Genomic DNA, 13890 nt, shown 5'->3' with positions numbered 1-13890 from the left:
ATGACTCTATAGACTCTATAGACTGTATCAGCTGTATGACTCTATAGACTGTATCAGCTGTATGACTCTATAGACTGTATCAGCTGTATCAGCTGTATGACTCTATAGACTGTATCAGCTGTATCAGCTGTATGACTCTATAGACTGTATCAGCTGTATCAGCTGTATGACTCTATAGACTATCAGCTGTATGACTCTATAGACTGTATCAGCTTATAGACTGTATCAGCTGTATGACTCTATAGACTGTATCAGCTGTATGACTCTATAGACTGTATCAGCTGTATGACTCTATAGACTGTATCAGCTGTATGACTCTATAGACTATCAGCTGTATCAGCTGTATGACTCTATAGACTATCAGCTGTATCAGATGTATGACTCTATAGACTCTATAGACTGTATCAGCTGTATGACTCTATAGACTGTATCAGCTGTATCAGCTGTATGACTCTATAGACTGTCAGCTGTATGACTCTATAGACTGCGTCAGCTGTATGACTCTATAGACTGCGTCAGCTGTATGACTCTATAGACTGCGTCAGCTGTATGACTCTATAGACTGCGTCAGCTGTATGACTCTATAGACTGCATCAGCTGTATGACTCTATAGACTGTATCAGCTGTATGACTCTATAGACTGTATCAGCTGTATCAGCTGTATGACTCTATAGACTGTATCAGCTGTATGACTCTATAGACTGTATCAGCTGTATGACTCTATAGACTCTATAGACTGTATCAGCTGTATGACTCTATAGACTGTATCAGCTGTATCAGCTGTATGACTCTATAGACTGTATCAGCTGTATCAGCTGTATGACTCTATAGACTGTATCAGCTGTATCAGCTGTATGACTCTATAGACTGTATCAGCTGTATCAGCTGTATGACTCTATAGACTGTCAGCTGTATGACTCTATAGACTGTGTCAGCTGTATCAGCTGTATGACTCTATAGACTGTGTCAGCTGTATGACTCTATAGACTGTATCGGCTGTATCAGCTGTATGACTCTATAGACTGCGTCAGCTGTATGACTCTATAGACTGCGTCAGCTGTATGACTCTATAGACTGCGTCAGCTGTATGACTCTATAGACTGCATCAGCTGTATGACTCTATAGACTGCATCAGCTGTATGACTCTATAGACTGCATCAGCTGTATGACTCTATAGACTGCATCAGCTGTATGACTCTATAGACTGCATCAGCTGTATGACTCTATAGACTGCGTCAGCTGTATGACTCTATAGACTGCGTCAGCTGTATGACTCTATAGACTGCGTCAGCTGTATGACTCTATAGACTGCGTCAGCTGTATGACTCTATAGACTGCGTCAGCTGTATGACTCTATAGACTGTATCAGCAGTATGACTCTATAGACTGTATCAGCTGTATCAGCTGTATGACTCTATAGACTGTATCAGCTGTATGACTCTATAGACTGTATCAGCTGTATGACTCTATAGACTGTATCAGCTGTATGACTCTATAGACTATCAGCTGTATCAGCTGTATGACTCTATAGACTATCAGCTGTATCAGCTGTATGACTCTATAGACTCTATAGACTGTATCAGCTGTATGACTCTATAGACTGTATCAGCTGTATCAGCTGTATGACTCTATAGACTGTATCAGCTGTATCAGCTGTATGACTCTATAGACTGCATCAGCTGTATGACTCTATAGACCGCATCAGCTGTATGACTCTATAGACCGCATCAGCTGTATGACTCTATAGACCGCATCAGCTGTATGACTCTATAGACTGACTGGCCCCAGAGTGACTTACCCTGAACTTGTACTTGGTGCTCCTGTGCAGGTTCTTGACAGTGCAGGACAGCTCATCGCCATCATAGCTGGGTTGGAAGCCATAACCCTGGGGAGACAGAGGACACAGAGGGGGAGACAGAGGGGAGACAGAGGACACAGAGGGGGAGACAGAGGGGGAGACAGAGGACACAGAGGGGGAGACAGGGGACACAGAGGGGGAGACAGAGGGGAGACAGAGGACACAGAGGGGGAGACAGAGGACACAGAGGGGGAGACAGGGGACACAGAGGGGGAGACAGAGGACACAGAGGGGGAGACAGAGGACACAGAGGGGGAGACAGAGGACACAGAGGGGGAGACAGGGGACACAGAGGGGGAGACAGAGGACACAGAGGGGGAGACAGAGGACACAGAGGGGGAGACAGGGGACACAGAGGGGGGAGACAGTGGACACAGAGGGGGAGACAGAGGACACAGAGGGGGAGACAGAGGACACAGAGGGGGAGACAAAGACTAGCTGAGCACAAAGCAAGTCCATCTTAAAATACAAACACTGTCTGATACACACAGACACTTTTAGAGGAGAGAAACATTTAAAGGGACAAGAATAGAATTCAAGCCATGTCTCTTTATGGCAGAACAATTTCACGGTTTAGGGTAATGTTAGCTAGTGTCATATGACTGACTGACTGACCCGTACCTCGTCCTCATCAGTATGTAATGTCATATGACTGACTGACCCGTACCTCGTCCTCATCAGTATGTAATGTCATATGACTGACTGACCCGTACCTCGTCCTCATCAGTATGTAATGTCATATGACTGACTGACCCGTACCTCGTCCTCATCAGTATGTAATGTCATATGACTGAGCCGTACCTCGTCCTCATCAGTATGTAATGTCATATGACTGATCGACCCGTACCTCGTCCTCATCAGTATGTAATGTCATATGACTGACCCGTACCTCGTCCTCATCAGTATGTAATGTCATATGACTGATCGACCCGTACCTCGTCCTCATCAGTATGTAATGTCATATGACTGATCGACCCGTACCTCGTCCTCATCAGTATGTAATGTCATATGACTGACTGACCCGTACCTCGTCCTCATCAGTATGTAATGTCATATGACTGACTGACCCGTACCTCGTCCTCATCAGTATGTAATGTCATATGACTGACTGACCCGTACCTCGTCCTCATCAGTATGTAATGTCATATGACTGACTGACCCGTACCTCGTCCTCATCAGTATGTAATGTCATATGACTGACTGACCCGTACCTCGTCCTCATCAGTATGTAATGTCATATGACTGACCCGTACCTCGTCCTCATCAGTATGTAATGTCATATGACTGACCCGTACCTCGTCCTCATCAGTATGTAATGTCATATGACTGACTGACCCGTACCTCGTCCTCATCAGTATGTAATGTCATATGACTGACTGACCCGTACCTCGTCCTCATCAGTATGTAATGTCATATGACTGACTGACCCGTACCTCGTCCTCATCAGTATGTAATGTCATATGACTGACTGACCCGTACCTCTTCCTCATCAGTATGTAATGTCATATGACTGACTGACCCGTACCTCGTCCTCATCAGTATGTAATGTCATATGACTGACTGACCCGTACCTCGTCCTCATCAGTATGTAATGTCATATGACTGACCCGTACCTCTTCCTCATCAGTATGTAATGTCATATGACTGACTGACCCGTACCTCTTCCTCATCAGTATGTAATGTCATATGACTGACTGACCCGTACCTCGTCCTCATCAGTATGTAATGTCATATGACTGACTGACCCGTACCTCTTCCTCATCAGTATGTAATGTCATATGACTGACTGACCCGTACCTCTTCCTCATCAGTATGTAATGTCATATGACTGACCCGTACCTCGTCCTCATCAGTATGTAATGTCATATGACTGACTGACCCGTACCTCTTCCTCATCAGTATGTAATGTCATATGACTGACCCGTACCTCTTCCTCATCAGTATGTAATGTCATATGACTGACCCGTACCTCGTCCTCATCAGTATGTAATGTCATATGACTGACTGACCCGTACCTCGTCCTCATCAGTATGTAATGTCATATGACTGACTGACCCGTACCTCTTCCTCATCAGTATGTAATGTCATATGACTGACTGACCCGTACCTCGTCCTCATCAGTATGTAATGTCATATGACTGACTGACCCGTACCTCTTCCTCATCAGTATGTAATGTCATATGACTGATCGACCCGTACCTCTTCCTCATCAGTATGTAATGTCATATGACTGATCGACCCGTACCTCGTCCTCATCAGTATGTAATGTCATATGACTGACTGACCCGTACCTCGTCCTCATCAGTATGTAATGTCATATGACTGACTGACCCGTACCTCGTCCTCATCAGTATGTAATGTCATATGACTGATCGACCCGTACCTCGTCCTCATCAGTATGTAATGTCATATGACTGACTGACCCGTACCTCGTCCTCATCAGTATGTAATGTCATATGACTGACTGACTGACCCGTACCTCGTCCTCATCAGTATGTAATGTCATATGACTGACCCGTACCTCGTCCTCATCAGTATGTAATGTCATATGACTGACTGACCCGTACCTCGTCCTCATCAGTATGTAATGTCATATGACTGACTGACCCGTACCTCGTCCTCATCAGTATGTAATGTCATATGACTGACTGACCCGTACCTCGTCCTCATCAGTATGTAATGTCATATGACTGAGCCGTACCTCTTCCTCATCAGTATGTAATGTCATATGACTGAGCCGTACCTCTTCCTCATCAGTATGTAATGTCATATGACTGAGCCGTACCTCGTCCTCGTCCATCTCCAGGCTGTAGAAGATGTCGTCCTCCTTGGGGGAAGTGGAGGGTCTCTGCCAGGTCAGACACAACCAGGTGACCCCTGCCTTCACCAGCTCTGGAGGGAGGGGTGGGGACGGTACGCTGCACGAGGTGTACAGGTTCACCGTCTCAGAGAACTCACTAACAGAGAGGAAGGAAAACACAAAAGACAAAAAGAGGGGGGTGAGAGTCGTTTGGAGAGAGGGGAGAGAGGAGAGAAGGGAGCGAAAGAGGGGAGAGAGGGGAGAGAGGAGAGAAGAGAGAGAGGAGAGAAGGGAGAGAGGGGAGAGAAGAGAGAAGGGAGAGAGGAGAGAGGAGAGAGAGGAGAGAGGGGAGAGAGAGGAGAGAGGGGAGAGAGGGGAGAGAGGGGAGAGAGGGGAGAGAGGGGAGAGAGGGGAGAGAGAGGGGAGAGAGGGGAGAGAGGGGAGAGAGAGGGGAGAGGGGAGAGGGGAGAGAGGAGAGAAGGAGAGAGGAGAGAAGGAAAGGGGAGGAGAGAAGGGAGAGAGAGAGAAGGAAAGGGGAGGAGAGAGAGAAGGAGAGAGGAGAGAGGAGGACAGGAAGGAGGAGTAAAGGAAAGAATAACAGTGTTGTGCTCAGAACTGAAATGTCGACCCAAAACGGAAAGTACTCAAATCTAAATATTACAGGGCCGTTAATAAAACCAAAAAAGCCAAGGAGAGACAGCACGCGGCCGTAGAGACAGCACGCGGCCGTAGAGACAGCACGCGGCCGTAGAGACAGCACGCGGCCGTAGAGACAGCACGCGGCCGTAGAGACAGCACGCGGCCGTAGAGACAGCACGCGGCCGTAGAGACAGCACGCGGCCGTAGAGACAGCACGCGGCCGTAGAGACAGCACGCGGCCGTAGAGACAGCACGCGGCCGTAGAGACAGCACGCGGCCGTAGAGACAGCACGCGGCCGTAGAGACAGCACGCGGCCGTAGAGACAGCACGCGGCCGTCATCACTGTGTCCGTCATCACTGTGTCCAGGAGAAAACCAGCGTTGAGTTAGCCACGTACCTTACACCCATGTCGTTTTTGGCTGCGAGGCGGAAGGAGTATCTTGAAGCTGGAGAGAGCTTGGTGACCCGATACTGCTTCTGGGGTCCATAGTAACACTGCTCATAACCCCCGGTCCCCTTCCCCTCGTCCCACTGGAGCGTGTAGTTCTGGATTTTGGAGCCGTTGTCACATGGAGCCTGTGAAAGGAAGACATCTTGATTACTCTCAATAACATCCCATTCATTCCAGGCCCAGTGGTAAACACACACTTCACTAAACACAAATGGCCAAACTAACAGGAATCTGACATAGTACACAACATCACACAAAAAAATGACCGTTTTTTTTGAGCTGGGCTGGAAGCTAACATCCACTGTGTTGTTGAACCCATAACAGTTACAGTATATTGTTCTTTCAATGGGCTGGAAGCTAACATCCACTGTGTTGTTGAACCCATAACAGTTACAGTATATTGTTCTTTCAATGGGCTGGAAGCTAACATCCACTGTGTTGTTGAACCCATAACAGTTACAGTATATTGTTCTTTCAATGGGCTGGAAGCTAACATCCACTGTGTTGTTGAACCCATAACAGTTACAGTATATTGTTCTTTCAATGGGCTGGAAGCTAACATCCACTGTGTTGTTGAACCCATAACAGTTACAGTATATTGTTCTTTCAATGGGCTGGAAGCTAACATCCACTGTGTTGTTGAACCCATAACAGTTACAGTATATTGTTCTTTCAATGGGCTGGAAGCTAACATCCACTGTGTTGTTGAACCCATAACAGTTACAGTATATTGTTCTTTCAATGGGCTGGAAGCTAACATCCACTGTGTTGTTGAACCCATAACAGTTACAGTATATTGTTCTTTCAATGGGCTGGAAGCTAACATCCACTGTGTTGTTGAACCCATAACAGTTACAGTATATTGTTCTTTCAATGGGCTGGAAGCTAACATCCACTGTGTTGTTGAACCCATAACAGTTACAGTATATTGTTCTTTCAATGGGCTGGAAGCTAACATCCACTGTGTTGTTGAACCCATAACAGTTACAGTATATTGTTCTTTCAATGGGCTGGAAGCTAACATCCACTGTGTTGTTGAACCCATAACAGTTACAGTATATTGTTCTTTCAATGGGCTGGAAGCTAACATCCACTGTGTTGTTGAACCCATAACAGTTACAGTATATTGTTCTTTCAATGGGCTGGAAGCTAACATCCACTGTGTTGTTGAACCCATAACAGTTACAGTATATTGTTCTTTCAATGGGCTGGAAGCTAACATCCACTGTGTTGTTGAACCCATAACAGTTACAGTATATTGTTCTTTCAATGGGCTGGAAGCTAACATCCACTGTGTTGTTGAACCCATAACAGTTACAGTATATTGTTCTTTCAATGGGCTGGAAGCTAACATCCACTGTGTTGTTGAACCCATAACAGTTACAGTATATTGTTCTTTCAATGGGCTGGAAGCTAACATCCACTGTGTTGTTGAACCCATAACAGTTACAGTATATTGTTCTTTCAATGGGCTGGAAGCTAACATCCACTGTGTTGTTGAACCCATAACAGTTACAGTATATTGTTCTTTCAATGGGCTGGAAGCTAACATCCACTGTGTTGTTGAACCCATAACAGTTACAGTATATTGTTCTTTCAATGGGCTGGAAGCTAACATCCACTGTGTTGTTGAACCCATAACAGTTACAGTATATTGTTCTTTCAATGGGCTGGAAGCTAACATCCACTGTGTTGTTGAACCCATAACAGTTACAGTATATTGTTCTTTCAATGGGCTGGAAGCTAACATCCACTGTGTTGTTGAACCCATAACAGTTACAGTATATTGTTCTTTCAATGGGCTGCGAGGTGCAAAGCATGACTAGGCTCTACAATAGCTACAGTACCTTCCACTGAAGGACGAGGGTGCTGCTCTTGGAGCCACTGGCCTTTCTGGGTGGACAGGGGGGGTCTGGTTCGCAGCTCCGAGTGGTGAAGGCTACTGCCTCCGACGGACTGCCGCGTAAACTCTGCCCTGTACACACGGCCAGGACCCTGGAGAGAGAGAGAGACAGAGTGCACTACTTTTAACAAGAGACATTTTGAACAGACAGCTGTATGGTTGATTAGAGCACACAGGCAGACAGCTGTATGGTTGATTAGAGCACACAGGCAGACAGCTGTATGGTTGATTAGAGCACACAGGCAGACAGCTGTATGGTTGATTAGAGCACACAGGCAGACAGCTGTATGGTTGATTAGAGCACACAGGCAGACAGCTGTATGGTTGATTAGAGCACACAGGCAGACAGCTGTATGGTTGATTAGAGCACACAGGCAGACAGCTGTATGGTTGATTAGAGCACAGAGGCAGACAGCTGTATGGTTGATAAGAGCACAGACAGACAGATGTATGGTTGATTAGAGCACACAGGCAGACAGACAGCTGTATGGTTGATTAGAGCACACAGGCAGACAGACAGCTGTATGGTTGATTAGAGCACACAGGCAGACAGACAGCTGTATGGTTGATTAGAGCACACAGGCAGACAGACAGCTGTATGGTTGATTAGAGCACACAGACAGACAGACAGCTGTATGGTTGATAAGAGCACAGACAGACAGACAGCTGTATGGTTGATAAGAGCACAGACAGACAGACAGCTGTATGGTTGATTAGAGCACACAGACAGACAGACAGCTGTATGGTTGATAAGAGCACAGACAGACAGACAGCTGTATGGTTGATAAGAGCACAGACAGACAGACAGCTGTATGGTTGATTAGAGCACACAGGCAGACAGACAGCTGTATGGTTGATTAGAGCACACAGACAGACAGCTGTATGGTTGATTAGAGCACACAGACAGACAGCTGTATAATTGATTAGAGCACACAGGCAGACAGCTGTATAATTGATTAGAGCACACAGGCAGACAGCTGTATAATTGATTAGAGCACACAGATAGACAGCTGTATAATTGATTAGAGCACACAGGCAGACAGCTGTATAATTGATTAGAGCACACAGGCAGACAGCTGTATAATTGATTAGAGCACACAGGCAGACAGCTGTATAATTGATTAGAGCACACAGGCAGACAGCTGTATGGTTGATTAGAGCACACAGACAGACAGCTGTATAATTGATTAGAGCACACAGGCAGACAGCTGTATAATTGATTAGAGCACACAGGCAGACAGCTGTATGGTTGATTAGAGCACACAGACAGACAGCTGTATAATTGATTAGAGCACACAGGCAGACAGCTGTATAATTGATTAGAGCACACAGATAGACAGCTGTATAATTGATTAGAGCACACAGGCAGACAGCTGTATAATTGATTAGAGCACACAGGCAGACAGCTGTATAATTGATTAGAGCACACAGATAGACAGCTGTATAATTGATTAGAGCACACAGATAGACAGCTGTATAATTGATTAGAGCACACAGGCAGACAGCTGTATAATTGATTAGAGCACACAGATAGACAGCTGTATGGTTGATTAGAGCACACAGGCAGACAGCTGTATGGTTGATTAGAGCACACAGATAGACAGCTGTATAATTGATTAGAGCACACAGGCAGACAGCTGTATGGTTGATTAGAGCACACAGATAGACAGCTGTATAATTGATTAGAGCACACAGATAGACAGCTGTATAATTGATTAGAGCACACAGATAGACAGCTGTATAATTGATTAGAGCACACAGGCAGACAGCTGTATAATTGATTAGAGCACACAGGCAGACAGCTGTATAATTGATTAGAGCACACAGACAGACAGCTGTATAATTGATTAGAGCACACAGGCAGACAGCTGTATAATTGATTAGAGCACACAGGCAGACAGCTGTATAATTGATTAGAGCACACAGGCAGACAGCTGTATAATTGATTAGAGCACACAGATAGACAGCTGTATGGTTGATTAGAGCACACAGGCAGACAGCTGTATAATTGATTAGAGCACACAGGCAGACAGCTGTATAATTGATTAGAGCACACAGGCAGACAGCTGTATAATTGATTAGAGCACACAGGCAGACAGCTGTATAATTGATTAGAGCACACAGACAGACAGCTGTATAATTGATTAGAGCACACAGATAGACAGCTGTATAATTGATTAGAGCACACAGATAGACAGCTGTATGGTTGATTAGAGCACACAGGCAGACAGCTGTATAATTGATTAGAGCACACAGGCAGACAGCTGTATAATTGATTAGAGCACACAGGCAGACAGCTGTATAATTGATTAGAGCACACAGGCAGACAGCTGTATAATTGATTAGAGCACACAGATAGACAGCTGTATAATTGATTAGAGCACACAGGCAGACAGCTGTATAATTGATTAGAGCACACAGGCAGACAGCTGTATAATTGATTAGAGCACACAGGCAGACAGCTGTATGGTTGATTAGAGCACACAGGCAGACAGCTGTATGGTTGATTAGAGCACACAGGCAGACAGCTGTATGGTTGATTAGAGCACACAGGCAGACAGCTGTATGGTTGATTAGAGCACACAGGCAGACAGCTGTATGGTTGATTAGAGCACACAGGCAGACAGCTGTATGGTTGATTAGAGCACACAGGCAGACAGCTGTATAATTGATTAGAGCACACAGATAGACAGCTGTATAATTGATTAGAGCACACAGGCAGACAGCTGTATAATTGATTAGAGCACACAGGCAGACAGCTGTATAATTGATTAGAGCACACAGGCAGACAGCTGTATGGTTGATTAGAGCACACAGGCAGACAGCTGTATGGTTGATTAGAGCACACAGATAGACAGCTGTATGGTTGATTAGAGCACACAGGCAGACAGCTGTATGGTTGATTAGAGCACACAGATAGACAGCTGTATAATTGATTAGAGCACACAGATAGACAGCTGTATGGTTGATTAGAGCACACAGATAGACAGCTGTATAATTGATTAGAGCACACAGGCAGACAGCTGTATGGTTGATTAGAGCACACAGGCAGACAGCTGTATGGTTGATGAGAGCACACAGATAGACAGCTGTATAATTGATTAGAGCACACAGGCAGACAGCTGTATGGTTGATGAGAGCACACAGATAGACAGCTGTATAATTGATTAGAGCACACAGACAGACAGCTGTATGGTTGATTAGAGCACACAGGCAGACAGCTGTATGGTTGATGAGAGCACACAGACAGACAGCTGTATAATTGATTAGAGCACACAGGCAGACAGCTGTATAATTGATTAGAGCACACAGGCAGACAGCTGTATGGTTGATGAGAGCACACAGATAGACAGCTGTATAATTGATTAGAGCACACAGACAGACAGCTGTATAATTGATTAGAGCACACAGACAGACAGCTGTATGGTTGATTAGAGCACACAGACAGACAGCTGTATGGTTGATGAGAGCACACAGATAGACAGCTGTATAATTGATTAGAGCACACAGACAGACAGCTGTATAATTGATTAGAGCACACAGACAGACAGCTGTATGGTTGATTAGAGCACACAGACAGACAGCTGTATGGTTGATGAGAGCACACAGAGGGGCCCTGAACAGTAGTTGTACCAACCTGACGTGGTAGTCTGTTGCTGGCCTCAGGTCTTCTAAAGTTACACTTAGAAGTTCACCACTGGAACAGGAGAGGAGAGAGGAAACATTTAGTACACATTATGTTGGGGTCATTCCAGTAGGGAACGACAGTCCATTGGCATGCAGGATAGGCCAAGGGTGACGCACAAACCAGCACACAACCACACACGGCATCCCCACCTGTACACGCTGGTGTACTTCCCGTCCTTGCCGCTGTAGGAGATGGACACGTCGTAACTGAGAGGCTCCAGGGAGGGGCTGACCCCCTCTCCCTCTGCCCTGCTGGGGGCCACCCAGCTCAACACTGCCCCTCTGGCCTGGATGTCTGTCACCTGGAGGGTTACACAAGACGGAATCAGCGGAGGTTCAGGACTCGAGAACAATGTATCAGTTGCACACTACTAACTAGTGTAAGTCCTTTAGAAGACAAAATGACCAGATTCTCAGCAAACTGATTAAACAAAAGGAAAGGGTGAAACTCTACTGCATTAAACTCCTTTACAGAGCAAATCCACAGCAGTAACCAACAGCAAAACAAAGAGAACCAACAAACTCTTCATATACTTCAAAACCCTTTGTTGTTATGACATGTTCAATATTTTCTGCACAGCCTTGGTCAGGGAGTACAGAGTAGAGATAGTAGGGCTAGTAGAGATAGTAGGGCTAGTAGAGATAGTAGGGCTAGTAGAGATAGTAGGGCTAGTAGAGATAGTAGGGCTAGTAGAGATAGTAGGGCTAGTAGAGATAGTAGGGCTAGTAGAGATAGTAGGGCTAGTAGGGCTAGTAGAGATAGTAGGGCTAGTAGAGATAGTAGGGCTAGTAGAGATAGTAGGGCTAGTAGAGATAGTAGGGCTAGTAGAGATAGTAGGGCTAGTAGAGATAGTAGGGCTAGTAGAGATAGTAGGGCTAGTAGAGATAGTAGGGCTAGTAGAGATAGTAGGGCTAGTAGAGATAGTAGGGCTAGTAGAGATAGTAGGGCTAGTAGCGCTAGTTGGGATAGAAGCGCCAGTTGGGATAGCAGCGCTAGTTGGGATAGCAGCGCTAGTTGGGATAGCAGCGCTAGTTGGGATAGTAGCGCCAGTAGGGATAGTAGCGCTAGTTGGGATAGCAGCGCTAGTTGGGATAGCAGCGCTAGTTGGGATAGCAGCGCTAGTTGGGATAGCAGCGCTAGTTGGGATAGCAGCGCTAGTTGGGATAGCAGCGCTAGTTGGGATAGCAGCGCTAGTTGGGATAGTAGCGCTAGTTGGGATAGTAGCGCCAGTAGAGATGGTAGGGCTAGTTGGGATAGTAGAGATAGTAGGGCTAGTAGAGAAAGTAGGGCTAGTAGAGACAGTAGGGCTAGTAGAGATAGTAGGGCTAGTAGAGATAGTAGGGCTAGTAGATAGTAGGGCTAGTAGATAGTAGGGCTAGTAGAGATAGTAGGGCTAGTAGAGATAGTAGGGCTAGTAGATAGTAGGGCTAGTAGGGCTAGTAGAGATAGTAAGGCAAGTAGGGATAGTAGTGCTAGTAGAGACAGTAGGGCTAGTAGAGACAGTAGGGCTAGTAGAGATAGTAGGGCTAGTAGAGATAGTAGGGCTAGTAGAGATAGTAGGGCTAGTAGAGATAGTAGGGCTAGTAGAGATAGTAGGGCTAGTAGCAATAGTAGAGATAGTAGGGCTAGTAACAATAGCAGAAATAGTAGGGCTAGTAGAGATGGTAGAGATAGTAGGGATAGTCGGGAGAGTAAATAGTAGGGCTAGTAGGGATAGTAGATAGTAGGGCTAGTAGGAATAGTAGATAGTAGGGCTAGTAGATAGTAGGGCTAAGTGATAGTAGGAATAGTAGTCTAGAAGGAATAGTAGGGCTAGTAGAGATATTAGGGCCAGTCGGGCTTGTCGCAATAGTAGGGCTAGTAACAATAGTAGAGATAGTAGGGCTAGTAGAGATAGTAGCGCTAGTAGAGATAGTAGATAGTAGTGCTAGTCAGGATAGTAGATAGTAGGGCTAGTAGAGATAGTAGATAGTAGTGCTAGTCGGGATTGTAGATAGTAGGGCTAGTCGGGATTGTAGATAGTAGGGCTAGTCGGGATAGTAGATAGTAGGGCTAGTAGGGCTAGTAGAGATAGTAGGAATAGTAGGGCTAGAAGGAATAGTAGGGCTAGTAGAGATAGTAGGGCCAGTCGCAATAGTAGAGATAGTAGGGCTAGTAGGGCTAGAAGGAATAGTAGGGCTAGTAGAGATAGACACCACTAGCTCGCTACCAAGCCCCCAACCAGCTACCCCCCCAACCTACCAAGCCCCCAGTCAGCTACCCCCCCCCAACCTACCAAGCCCTCAGTCAGCTACCTCCCCCCAACCTACCAAGCCCCCAGTCAGCTACCCCCCCTAACCTACCAAGCCCCCAGTCAGCTACCCCCTTAACCTACCAAGCCCCCAGTCAGCTACCCCCTAACCTACCAAGCCCCCAGTCAGCTACCCCCCTAACCTACCAAGCCCCCAGTCAGCTACCCCCCCTAACCTACCAAGCCCCCAGTCAGCTACCCCCCTAACCTACCAAGCCCTCAGTCAGCTACCCCCCAACCTACCAAGCCCCAGTCAGCTA

General features: G+C 46.1%; 1 protein-coding gene across 7 annotated transcripts in view; it reads right to left on the bottom strand.

The window, feature by feature from the left end:
* Nucleotides 1-13890, bottom strand: part of fndc3a (fibronectin type III domain containing 3A) — a 187963-nt gene that overhangs the window by 55394 nt on the left and 118679 nt on the right. For all 7 annotated transcript variants that reach the window (XM_045704129.1, XM_045704130.1, XM_045704128.1 and 4 more), the window contains 6 exons: nucleotides 11490-11641; nucleotides 11290-11349; nucleotides 7597-7744; nucleotides 5696-5874; nucleotides 4644-4815; nucleotides 1799-1885 (listed from right to left, as the gene is read on the bottom strand). In XM_045704129.1, the coding sequence (XP_045560085.1) occupies nucleotides 1799-1885; nucleotides 4644-4815; nucleotides 5696-5874; nucleotides 7597-7744; nucleotides 11290-11349; nucleotides 11490-11641 (798 nt within the window). The remainder of the gene's footprint in view (nucleotides 1-1798; nucleotides 1886-4643; nucleotides 4816-5695; nucleotides 5875-7596; nucleotides 7745-11289; nucleotides 11350-11489; nucleotides 11642-13890) is intronic.

Source organism: Salmo salar, chromosome ssa20 (genome assembly GCF_905237065.1).
Source record: "Salmo salar chromosome ssa20, Ssal_v3.1, whole genome shotgun sequence".
Taxonomy (NCBI): Eukaryota; Metazoa; Chordata; class Actinopteri; order Salmoniformes; family Salmonidae; genus Salmo; species Salmo salar.
Note: the sequence above shows the minus strand (reverse complement) of the source record. Positions and strands in the feature narration are given on the sequence as shown.